Source organism: Geospiza fortis, unplaced genomic scaffold (genome assembly GCF_000277835.1).
Source record: "Geospiza fortis unplaced genomic scaffold, GeoFor_1.0 scaffold538, whole genome shotgun sequence".
Taxonomy (NCBI): Eukaryota; Metazoa; Chordata; class Aves; order Passeriformes; family Thraupidae; genus Geospiza; species Geospiza fortis.
Window position 1 is genome coordinate 28,589 of NW_005054368.1, and position 10,658 is coordinate 39,246.

The window sequence follows — 10,658 nt, forward strand, 5'->3', positions numbered from 1 at the left end:
TTTTTCTTTTGTTTTCTGTGATTGCTTGTTTAGTAATTCCATCTTTCTCCACAGGTCTCCTTTCTCTTCTCCTTCCTATTGCATGGTCCATCTTTTCCTGTCAGATCCACTTCTCTCCTCGTAAATTCCCCTCACAAATTCTTCTGTTTCTTCATTCTCCCACTCCAAACATATCAGCACATTCTTCCCAACTCATCAACAAAGACTTGGGGAACTTTGAGCAAAAAATCTTTTTTTCATATCAGTGTGATTTTGCAGGTAAAAAGAACAAAATATTTCTCATCCTTATAGACCTGTCTTCTCCCCTTCTTGCTTTGGCAGCCAAATATAATGCTATTTCTGTTTTCAGGTTTGACATTCCAAAAACTGACCTGCATTATATCCAGAAACTTTCCAAATAGCAATGGCCAGACTGTTGCAAGATCCATCTAAACTGCATCCCTCAGAATGGTACACTGCAAACCAGATGCAGCGTGCCAGTACAGAGTCCCAGAAATCCAGGTCAGAATGCATGATAGCTGAGAGTTGGAGGCTGGTGGATGAAATAGAAAAGACAACTCAAAAAACCCAAAGCGATGTCAACAAGAAATTAGGTAATCCCATGTCTTTTGCAAGGGTCAAAATGTTTTATTTGAGATACATTTTCAAGAAGGACTTAGCAAATTAGTTGATAATGAATAGGAGTATATGTCATTGCCATGCTTGTTGATGTCATGAAAAAATCAAAACTATTTTATAAAATATTTTGAGGCAGACTCTTTATAACAAAACCCACAAAAAGCTCTCTTAACCAAACCTCCTGACACAGGGTTGCTAAACTGTTTCCACACAGCCCACAGCACTACAGGCACTCCACTATAGAATAAGTCTATTTTTAGCCATACCTAAGACCTGAGCTGCAGTCCCCTTGCTCATAGAATGGGCCCATATTAATACATGTTTGTTATTTTGATTCTATAGAACAGAGACGGGAAGAGATAAAGTTCTGGAAGCAAGAATTAGATAACAAGCTAGAACAAATTGTTCATGAGACAGAGATTTTGTTGACTTTCAAGAATAGGCTGGAGAGAGCTTTGGAGGGTTGCAAAGAGCCCCTTGTCATTGCCCAGAAGTGTCTCCTGTACAGGTAAGCATTCAAGGAGACAAAAAAAGTCTAGGTAATGAAGCTCTAACAAATAAGAAAAAAGACTGCAAACTAAAGGCACACCTCTCTTTACAGTGAAGTCACAGTCTGATTTAGGTGTTACAGCATTGAGGAAAGTGGACCTTTATCATCTTCTGTTCCATGCAGGCATTTGAACAATGTGGCTGATGGTTTTTTCCTTTTTTCATGTAGGCAGAGGCGAGTTGGGATTGACTTGGTGCATGATGAAGTGGAACAGCAGCTGCTGAAGGAAGTTGAAGTCCTCCAGGGGATTATTGCTTTACTTGGACGTACATTGGAACAAACAAATGAGCAAATCAGGTGCAGAGGCAGAGAGCATAACAGAACACTAATTAGATGAAAGTTAAGACAGCCATAATACTGAGAAGTTGTCAGGCTGAACACAGGTCCTAAGTTATCTTCAATGCTAAACACTAGCAGGAGGTCAGTCCTAATTCATACCACTCAATCAGTAGTGGTGAGAGGTTCTACTTGTAGAATACAAAGTACTTGCACTTGATCCTTGGTCTTCTCATGATCCAGTCCTGTGCCTTTAATTTCAAGGAGAATTGTACCATCAATTTATAAAAAGGCAGCTTCATACTGTAGATTTTGTGACTTGACAACTAAGAGTTCTTACACGACGATTTCTGTAATAGCATTTGAATTACCTAATGTATGTATGCATACATATTAAGGACACCTGTGAATGCCTACACATGGTCTTAGAGTTTTGGTTGTTTTTTCTCCTAGACGAAACCGTTCAGCAAAATACGACCTGGACATGGATCTGAAGGACAAATTCACAGCTTTGACGATTGATGATTACTGTGCTAGCTTGACAAATGACACTCCTCATATTATATATGCTGATAATGCAATGAAACTAGAAGGAAAGTAAGTGGTTCTTTAGTTCAACAAACATATGATAATTATACAGATAATATGGGCTGTCCCAGTAACAGCAAGATTAGTTTTGTGTAAAATAGGCTTTATCTTTTTGCCATCTAATTGTTTCTTATACTTCTGTCCATCACTTCTATATCTGTGTAATATGTCTGTGAAATAAACCACAATAATTATGCTCCCAGTGAACTGCAGTTTTTAAAAAAGTTTTTGAAGCTCACATTTAGCTAAGGAAGAATTTCACATATTGCTTAAACACAGAATAGATTTATTGATCTTAACTTGTTTCCTCTCCTGGGGTGTCCCAGTGGGGAGAATGCTGGACTGGGACCCATGAGGTGCCGAGTCAGTTTCTGACTCAGACATTAAGCTGTCAAATATGCCCATTCTGCATGGGTTAGTTAGTGTGAAAGGTTTAAATGCAAAAATAGCTACCACAGAAAAATGGGCTGAAAAGAGGAACTGTACTGAGAAAGCAGTGTGTGCAAGAGCCTCATAAAATCACTGTTGCTATGTAACAGCTGGCAAACTTGCAACACCAAGAGGCTGACAGCTCTTGCTGCCAGCCCCTTAAAACAGGTTGTGTAACTCAGACCACACCCAGGATGATGTTGCCTGCTATGTACAAATTACAATTACAACTTTATATATTCACCCAATGAGACAAGGAACGAACCCTCTGAAGAACTTCTCAAACACCCGCCTGCAAGCCAAAGCTGCGCAAGCATAACCCTCTAATTCTGGGGATACTCTCTTGGGGCTGGGCTTCTCAACTATTGTTCCAGGCAGGTACTGGAAGTGTCGTATAGGTGAACTCTGTGAGAGAATAAGTGAATGTGTTGTGTAAATAGTTGCCTGCTATTAATAGTAACAGCTTTATTAATGAAAGATGTTCTAAGAAATATTGATTATTATGTGTGTTTCCTGCCATGTTAACTCATAAGCTCCCCTTTGCGAGGGGAAAGTAACAGCGAGGCTCCTCTGTGTCTCTAGCAAATTTGTTTTCATTGGACTCTCATCTACTTCATTACAAAATGATTGTGACAGAGTCTTTCCTTTGTATCTGTAGCACTCCCTGGACATATGGCACTTACTGGGACATGCAGTTAAAAGTGCTGCTTTGTTCTTGATTTTGTGGCACAATTACAGATTTATGAAGTCATAGAGGGCCTGCTGCTGTCTGTTGGTGATCTCTTATTTTGATTCCCTTTCAGTTTTGTTAGCCCTGAGGACTGGATAGATTTCACAAACATAAATGTTGAAAAGGCTGACAAGCAGCGAAACAATTCTTTGGCACTGAAGGCACTTATCGATGGCATCCTCTCACAGATAGCAAATGACATGCGCAAGCAATGTGAGATGGTGAATAATGCTTTTAGAAATAGGGTGAAGGAAGTCAAGGATGCCAAGCACAAGCTAGAGACACTTCTTGCAATGGTAAGTCATAGGGGACAGTCAGTGAAAAAGTGGAAACACAGGGCTTGGGTTATCTACCAGTGTACCCAATCCAGTGGGTTGCACTTATCTGCCACATTTTCCTTTTTGTTCCCTTCTCCGTAAAAGTAACTTTAGATTTTTTTTTCTTAGCTCTGTGTGCACCACCAAAGAGACGAATTTCTGGAGTCACTCATTCAATCTAAATGTTGCTGTAGCCATCAGTAAAGACAGGATTTTCCTTGTGATTTTTAGTTGCATGAGGCTCCTATAGCTTTCTCAGGATTGTGATGTAAGAGCCTGATAATTGATAACAGCAGGGTCAATGTGCTCAAAATTTGACACATGAAAACTGAGTATTAACATTAAAAGATATTAATTGCTGAGCATAAATTTCTGGGTTTACCCAGAACTGTGTCATCTGCTTTCCAATGAAGGAATCATACTCCTGGCTAAGCTTTGTAAAATATTATTGGATGAAATAACAACATATTGAGTGCTACTGTGATTGTTGCAACTATTAAAGTAGATGATGATGGTTTCACACATTGTGTGCAGTGTGCAGAATTTCATTGTTGGATTTGTTAAGGTGATGGATGAGACTGCCTCACAGGAGAAGAACATTGCAGCCTTAAAGAAAGCAATCACTGATAAGGAAGCACCTGTGAAAGTGGCTCAAACCCGCTTGGAAGCAAGGAACCATCGCCCCAGTGTGGAACTGTGCTATGACACGGTGCACAGCAGCCTGATGAGTGAAGTTCAAGAGATTACCAAAAATATTCAAAGGCAAGTGGAAATTATGCAAGAGGAAAATCTGTGGTATTGGTTAATTTAACGTGTTAGCATAACAATGGGTCCCAACTATTCTCCCTGAAAAGTTGGGAATTGCTTTTCTTTTAAGGGCAGGACACTTTAAGGGAAGTTAATGGATAGACTTTAAGGGAAGACAATGGCTATTCTCTGTGAATCCCTTTCTGTCTTTCTTTTTCTTGCTCAGAATTCCTAACCCTTATGAGAAAAAAAAACCTACCCATGTGTTTTCAACTAATGCCTGCCTCTGTTTTCCCTGTTAGATTAAAGGATGCATTGGCACAGGCTCAGACAGAGCTGAAAGGCCTGAGCCGCCGACAGCTTTCCTTGGAGGAAGAGATCAAGGTCAAGGAGAACACACTGTACATTGATGAAGTGCTGTGCATGCAAATGAGAGAGTCTGTTTGCATAAACAATTACTGAAGTCATTATACTGGGAGACTCCACTGCAAAGAACCAGCTCCTGCTGAAATTTTATTTGCAAGCTTCCAAATTTATTGGCTTGGCTCAATGCTGTCTAGTTGCACAAAGTAATTAAAACAGACCTAGTACTTACAGCTATCTGTTTCAGAACTATCTATGCTCTAAAATGTTTGATGAAATCTTCCACTTGGCAATAAAATTCAGAATAATGAGAAATGCCCCTTCTTCCATGTTTCTCTCATGTGTAACTAGTGATATCTTTTGCCATTGAAAGGTGTCAGAAGGCAACTGTGTGGAAGCCAGAGCAGGAGTGTCCTCATAAATCACTTATTGGACAGCTGGGCAAGTGGGAGGGATGTCTCTCAGGACTGACCATGCGATGTTTTGTTTTTATCTTAGCATCTGCTGCTAAGAACTAGACAGTATGGCCAACTTAACAGGACCTAACTTACCTAACTGATACCCTAGATAGTGCATCTGTCTGCATCTGAATCGAGATCAAGTCAAGGCTGACTTTGGGAAAATCACTTGTTCACCCCATGTCTCAGTTCCCCTATTCATAAAATGGAAACAATGAGATGGGCTTCAGTGGTAAAGTGTTTGAAGCTCTACAATGAGAAGTGCTGAAAAAAGAGGAGGGTCTTATTTTTATCAGAGATGCCTGTAAGGGTGGAAAAGGGATCACTGCTTCCTTTGGTTCTGGCAAGGAAAACCAAAGCAAGGGAAAGAATAAATAATGCTGGAGACAAAAGAGTCCAGTTCCCAAGTCCAACATTTTAATGCATGGAGTTTAAAATTGTCCCTTGCTTCTCACTTGCTGGAATGATAACTCCCTTTTGGAAGCACTGCTGTCAAAATTTAAATCCCTTACTAAAGCACTCCAAAGGATCCATTAATGCAGATGTCATTGGGTGTTCTCTTCCTGTAGTTTATACCATTGGGTAGGTAATGACAAAATAATTAAGTTCTGAGTCAATCAGGTACTTGAATTTCCTGTAAATATCAGCCAGCAGCCGCTCCTCCTCAGTGCTGTCATCTTGGGCCGTATAAATCCTGACCTGTATGCACAAACAGCAGTCATGTCTCTCAGATATAGGGAGCTCAACCCATTACAGCTCATGGCAACAAGAAGCATCTGTGACTAATAAGGAATCTAGAGAAGCAGAATTCCTTGAATTAGAATAGAAGCTTGAGGCTTTACTCTCTTCCCACTCCCAGCTGACTGAAAACATCATCTCCTGACAAAGAATTTTTGGGAGGTGTTGGGAGGAATGGCTTAAATAGCGGAAGACTAGCAAGAAGGATTGTAAATCACTCAGGTGACCTTGCAGATGGGAATAGCCCTTGATAACCCAGTATGAATGCCAGCCAGTGATCCTCTGGCATGAAGCGAGTTTAACTGTGCCTCTATCTCCACTTGTGTGTGTCTGCCTGGGGGTTGCTTTGGGGATGCCTCGGTGAGCAAAAGAAGGGAAGTAAATTTACTCTTTGTCTTTTAGCTGTGGTTTTGTGGTTGTCCCTGCCGTCTGCCTGTGCTGACTCAGACAGGAAGAACAAGGTTCTTTTTATCCCCAGAACTGATGCATCCCTGGGATCTGCACAGATCTGTAAGGACCTACAGAATTCAGATTGTAGCACAGAAAGTAGCATGTCAGCATGGTTTACACCAGCTACAGTTGCGGCTTGGCCCCAGTTCAACACAGGACCCCTAAAGGGTGTGATGCGTTTGTATCTTTGCAGTTTAGTGGGATTCAGTCCACCTTCCTTGGTTATATGTCTATAGCCACCTTCCTTGGTTATAGACATAAGCACTGAGCCTGAGAGGTAACTGAGAAACCCTGGAAGTGGGAGAGGACTTCAACTAGAGGTGACAGAGGGAGTGCCAGTCTAGGAAGGGCTTCTGGAATTTTCAGGACTTCATAATAAACTTCTATAGTATCTGTATGTGGCTAAGTAGGGTTGGAAAGCCTCCTTTCTGTGAGTGGCTCCCAAGCTCTTTGGTACTAAGGCATAACATAGGGAAGACAGTTAGATTAACATTTCTGTAAGTGATCTTTGCCTGGGCATGGGGACCTTTGCGTATAGGAGCAAGAATGGGAGTGGGAGTTTTGAAGCACAGTCTTACCTTTATGGTAGTCAAAATGCATTTCCTTTCTGCACGGTTTTGTAGCAGCCTCTCCATAAAGCTGACACTTAGAAATGCCCAGACTTTCAGAAATAACAACCTCTTGCATGATAAAATAAGCTGTAGCAGCTCATTGTCCAGCAACTCATGGTCATTGTTTAATTCAAGTGTTAATTTCTTGGAAAAAAATGAACACTGTTAGTACTACTAAACAGATGTTGCATGCAGTAACTAGAATTCAACAAATAGTTTTCCAAGTTAACAAAAAAAAAGTCAGCAGATCAATTTTGTACCTTGATATTAGCTCACAATCTGTTTTGCATTATGACAACAGTGTATGTGCTACAGTAAATCACTGTCCTGTTAAGAGGGGGTGATCCCTTGTGCATTTATTAGAAAACACTGCATCTACAGTCATACCATGATCTTATCTGACATAATGAAAATTATCCCAGAGACAAGAGTAGAGCCAATGGTGGTTTCTAGAAAGCTTTACATATCTATGGTGTTTATTCGCAACTCTGCAATGGAAACAGGACTTACAGAAAGCTGTCAGCAGCCGTCAGGTGTAAGGCCACTTGTTTCCCTCTGGCATGCAAAGACCTGATGCTCACTTATGTGGGTCAGCTGTTGCAAACCTTTGATGACACATCCCTTGTGACACTGAAGTGCTTTGACATGGGCACTAGGTAATTTAGATACGCTATAGGACATTTGTGTATTGCCAAATTATGGATAGCATTATGGAGGGTTATAACTGGACAGGGATAATTTCATTAACAACATTATGGATGAAACACTGAACTTACTTATGAAAACTGCCCTCTGAACATAAAACTAAAGCGGTCAGGAACTTCTGTTGCTGACTGCTGTTATGCAGAAGGCCTACATGATTGCTTTGTAGAGCTTTGTGATACCGCAGTAGGGTGTCTCTATTGTTTCCCTTACCTGCAGACCATGCCAGTAAGCTGGGAGAAGGTTGGTGAGAGTAGGTCTCATTGTCCAGTCTGGGTCACTAAAATAACAGCTCCGTAGGCTGATGCTCCTAACTGGGATCTCCTCTAGCAGGATCCTAGCTAGATGATCATGCTTCATGACTCTTTCAAAGAAGAAGTTCACATTCAGTTTTGGGGCTCTCTTGGCCAAGTTTGCCCATGACATTCCTGAGACCACTTGCCCATGAGGGTCATGGATATGACACTTGATATTCAAGGTGCACAGGGAATGAGAGCTGCGCTCCCGCAGGATGTCCAGCAGTTCATCAGAGATGCAGTTGTAATTGAAAGTCAGGATGGTCAGCCTGTGGAACTTAGACATAGTTTGGTGGAACAAGGCACTGCTGTAGACAGAAAGGTGGAGACTGAAGAAATCCTCAATATTGATTTCAGATATAAAGCTTCTATTTGTCAAACTGCTTAGAGAATTCAGAAGCTCGCAGCCTTCTTCCAAAGTTATTCTTGCTCCTTTTAAGTTAAGATAATCAAGTTGATTGCTCATTCTTTTCAGGAAGGCAGCTAAATTCTTGATAAACTGAGCCCTAACCACATTTCTCCAGATCAAGCAGTCTAATTCTAGGTACTTGATGCTCAGGGATACTAGGTGACTATTACACTTACCCAGGTGTGAAAGAAGACCTCTCATAATCACTTGAAATTTTTTGATAAAGGGAGTATTGTAAGGATTTGATAACTTGATCTCAAGGTGCTTCAAATACTTGCCAAATTTCTTGGTATACCACAGTGCACTTTGAAACTCCAGTGTGCGTGCCCTTGATGGTTGGCCATAAAAGGTGATGGTTCTGCATCTCCAGAGAGATCCAGAGTGCATGGCACAACTCCATTTTTTACAGACCAAGGCAGCCCGAGATCTGTCTCTGTCATCTAACCAATGGAAGACATGCCTCAGACAGACATCAGGTAGATAGGCCCAGGAACTTTGCTCGGGTTCACTGTCATCTTCCATTGAGAGGACTTCTCTTCCGGGTCTTAAACCAACACGTGGAAAGCTGTGGGTAGATTTCTTGCCAATCCCAACATAATAGGCTTCTAAACAAATGGATGAAAGTTTGTTTCTTCACAATCAAAACCAACAACCTCTGTACTCCAGCTGTCAAACAAACCCTTGAGTCTAAAGTATAGTCTTACCTAAATCAAAAGAAAAAAACAAGGAGTGAAGAACAATCGCAGTACAAGCACAGGACACATATTTTAACTTTTGGGCCTTCACCTTCAGTCTAGCTAAACAATAAAATGGTACCAAATGCTGCGACAGTAGCCACATTGTCTGCAAAACCTGTGGTTGGCATCAGCTGCAATTAATTGATCATGGTCTGTGATCTGATGCCTAGCGTTTAAAAGTACTCAGTTCTTTGGGCTGTATACATTTGAACAGGACCATCAGTGCAAAATAAGCACTAATGACTTTTCATAGTCTTCTAGGGTACCATTCCATGACAATCAGTATCCTGCCTTAGATTAAGGCTGGATGAAAAAAGTTGAAATGGATGGAAACAAGAAGTGCACCATAAGAAGAAGAAAACATGCAGATCCCTGAGAATCTGCTTACAACTACAAAAGCTCAGATATTTCTATTTTAATTGTATAAACAGGCATGAAAGGACAGGTTGATAGCGCAATTAAGCTTCAGTCTACTGTTTGTCTTTTTGCCTACAGTTCTTATGTCACATAGAATGTCTCTGCCTGTACACATACTCTTTTCAATTAGCACCATTTCTATTCTTAGGGATTCCTCTGCCCACTCTTGCCATTCAAAGTACCAACCCACATCCCCAGCTATCAATAAAACCCTTAGAAACTGATCATGTGGTCTGATTACTACCTGACTCTCTCTCTCTGTCTCTCTTGTATTTAGCACCCCCAAGAAGAGCTCTTTGCTTTGCAGAACTATTAGTCATTTAGGAGGTCTCTAGATCAATTTCCAAAAATCCAAACCAAGTCATAAAATATGGCGGCTGAAGCTCCAGTTTGCTAGTGGGAAGAACCTGAAACTTTTGCTACAGAGAGTGGGGAGAACACAGGGGAAGAGGTCTAACACTTCAGCTACCTGGAAGCCCTGAAGGCAATGGACAGAGTAAAGCAGAACAGAATATAGGGCTGTAATACATAGAAACACATCTGTTAATAAAGGGTGTTTATTACACTGCAGTCATCAATATTAGTGTGTGAATACAAACCGGCACGAACTTTTTTAAAACCAGAGTTCTTATGAATCTGTAAAATGTATGTTTGTTTATAAGCCAGTTGTCTGATTCAAGAGGTATACTGCAGTGTTGGGTTGGCTTTTCCATCACTATAAGCGAAGCCTTAGTTAAGGAGGTGTTGTAGCTGTCAGCTCCGAGTTTAACTTGGTGGGGGGAAAACAAATCTTTGGAAAAAAACGCTGGTACAGTTCTTTCTAGATATTTTTTTTTTTTCAGGCAGAAGTAATTTCAAGATAAATGAATGCTTTGCATGTCTTGTTTGCCACTCGGGTAAGAAAAAGAACCAAATCAAAATAAAATCCCCCACCGCTGAACATATACATCCTTTGCCCTTGGCCCTCTTTGCTTCAGAGGGCATGCCGGATGGTTTACCATCCCATACGGACAGTTACACTAGCTGTCTCCTCCAGCAAGAGCTGCAGAAGCCCGTGGAGTAAAAGCAAACAAACAAAAACCTTCTAAGACTTTGACCGATAATTACCAGAAGTAACAGGAGCTGTGGCTTGGATACCCAAGTGGGCAACCCAGCCTGAGTCCTTTTACTAGTCCAGCTGACGCGGATCTCTGGGCCGAGGTCCGCGAAGGCGCCAGAGCCG

At 41.2% G+C, this 10,658-nt stretch overlaps 2 protein-coding genes across 2 annotated transcripts; one reads left to right on the top strand and one right to left on the bottom strand.

Annotated features, from left to right (window-relative positions):
- The first annotated feature begins 305 nt into the window (after positions 1-305).
- TEKT1 (tektin 1) lies at positions 306-4,872 on the top strand. The gene is made up of 7 exons (XM_005424365.3): positions 306-593; positions 961-1,126; positions 1,337-1,465; positions 1,898-2,041; positions 3,265-3,487; positions 4,074-4,270; positions 4,558-4,872. Exons 1-7 carry the CDS (start codon positions 404-406, stop codon positions 4,715-4,717), a joined length of 1,209 nt encoding a protein of 402 aa, XP_005424422.2. The 5' UTR covers positions 306-403; the 3' UTR covers positions 4,718-4,872.
- Positions 4,873-5,646: 774 nt separating this feature from the next.
- FBXO39 (F-box protein 39) lies at positions 5,647-8,809 on the bottom strand. Its single transcript, XM_005424366.2, has 3 exons — positions 7,791-8,809; positions 6,843-7,019; positions 5,647-5,775 (listed from the first exon to the last, which is right to left on the bottom strand). Exons 1-3 carry the CDS (start codon positions 8,802-8,804, stop codon positions 5,647-5,649), a joined length of 1,320 nt encoding a protein of 439 aa, XP_005424423.1. The 5' UTR covers positions 8,805-8,809.
- Positions 8,810-10,658: the final 1,849 nt, after the last annotated feature.

Excerpts from the sequence above, each read along its gene's own strand:
- TEKT1 (XM_005424365.3), top strand. The coding sequence starts at position 404 with ATGGCCAGACTGTTGCAAGATCCATCTAAACTGCATCCCTCAGAATGG. Across the intron at positions 1,127-1,336 it reads CAGAAGTGTCTCCTGTACAG|GCAGAGGCGAGTTGGGATTG; the intron begins GTAAGCATTCAA and ends TTTTTCATGTAG. Across the intron at positions 2,042-3,264 it reads GCAATGAAACTAGAAGGAAA|TTTTGTTAGCCCTGAGGACT; the intron begins GTAAGTGGTTCT and ends ATTCCCTTTCAG.
- FBXO39 (XM_005424366.2), bottom strand. The coding sequence starts at position 8,804 with ATGGAAGATGACAGTGAACCCGAGCAAAGTTCCTGGGCCTATCTACCT. Across the intron at positions 7,020-7,790 it reads CTTACTGGCATGGTCTGCAG|AAATTAACACTTGAATTAAA; the intron begins GTAAGGGAAACA and ends TTTTTTTCCAAG. Across the intron at positions 5,776-6,842 it reads GCATTTTGACTACCATAAAG|GTCAGGATTTATACGGCCCA; the intron begins GTAAGACTGTGC and ends TTGTGCATACAG.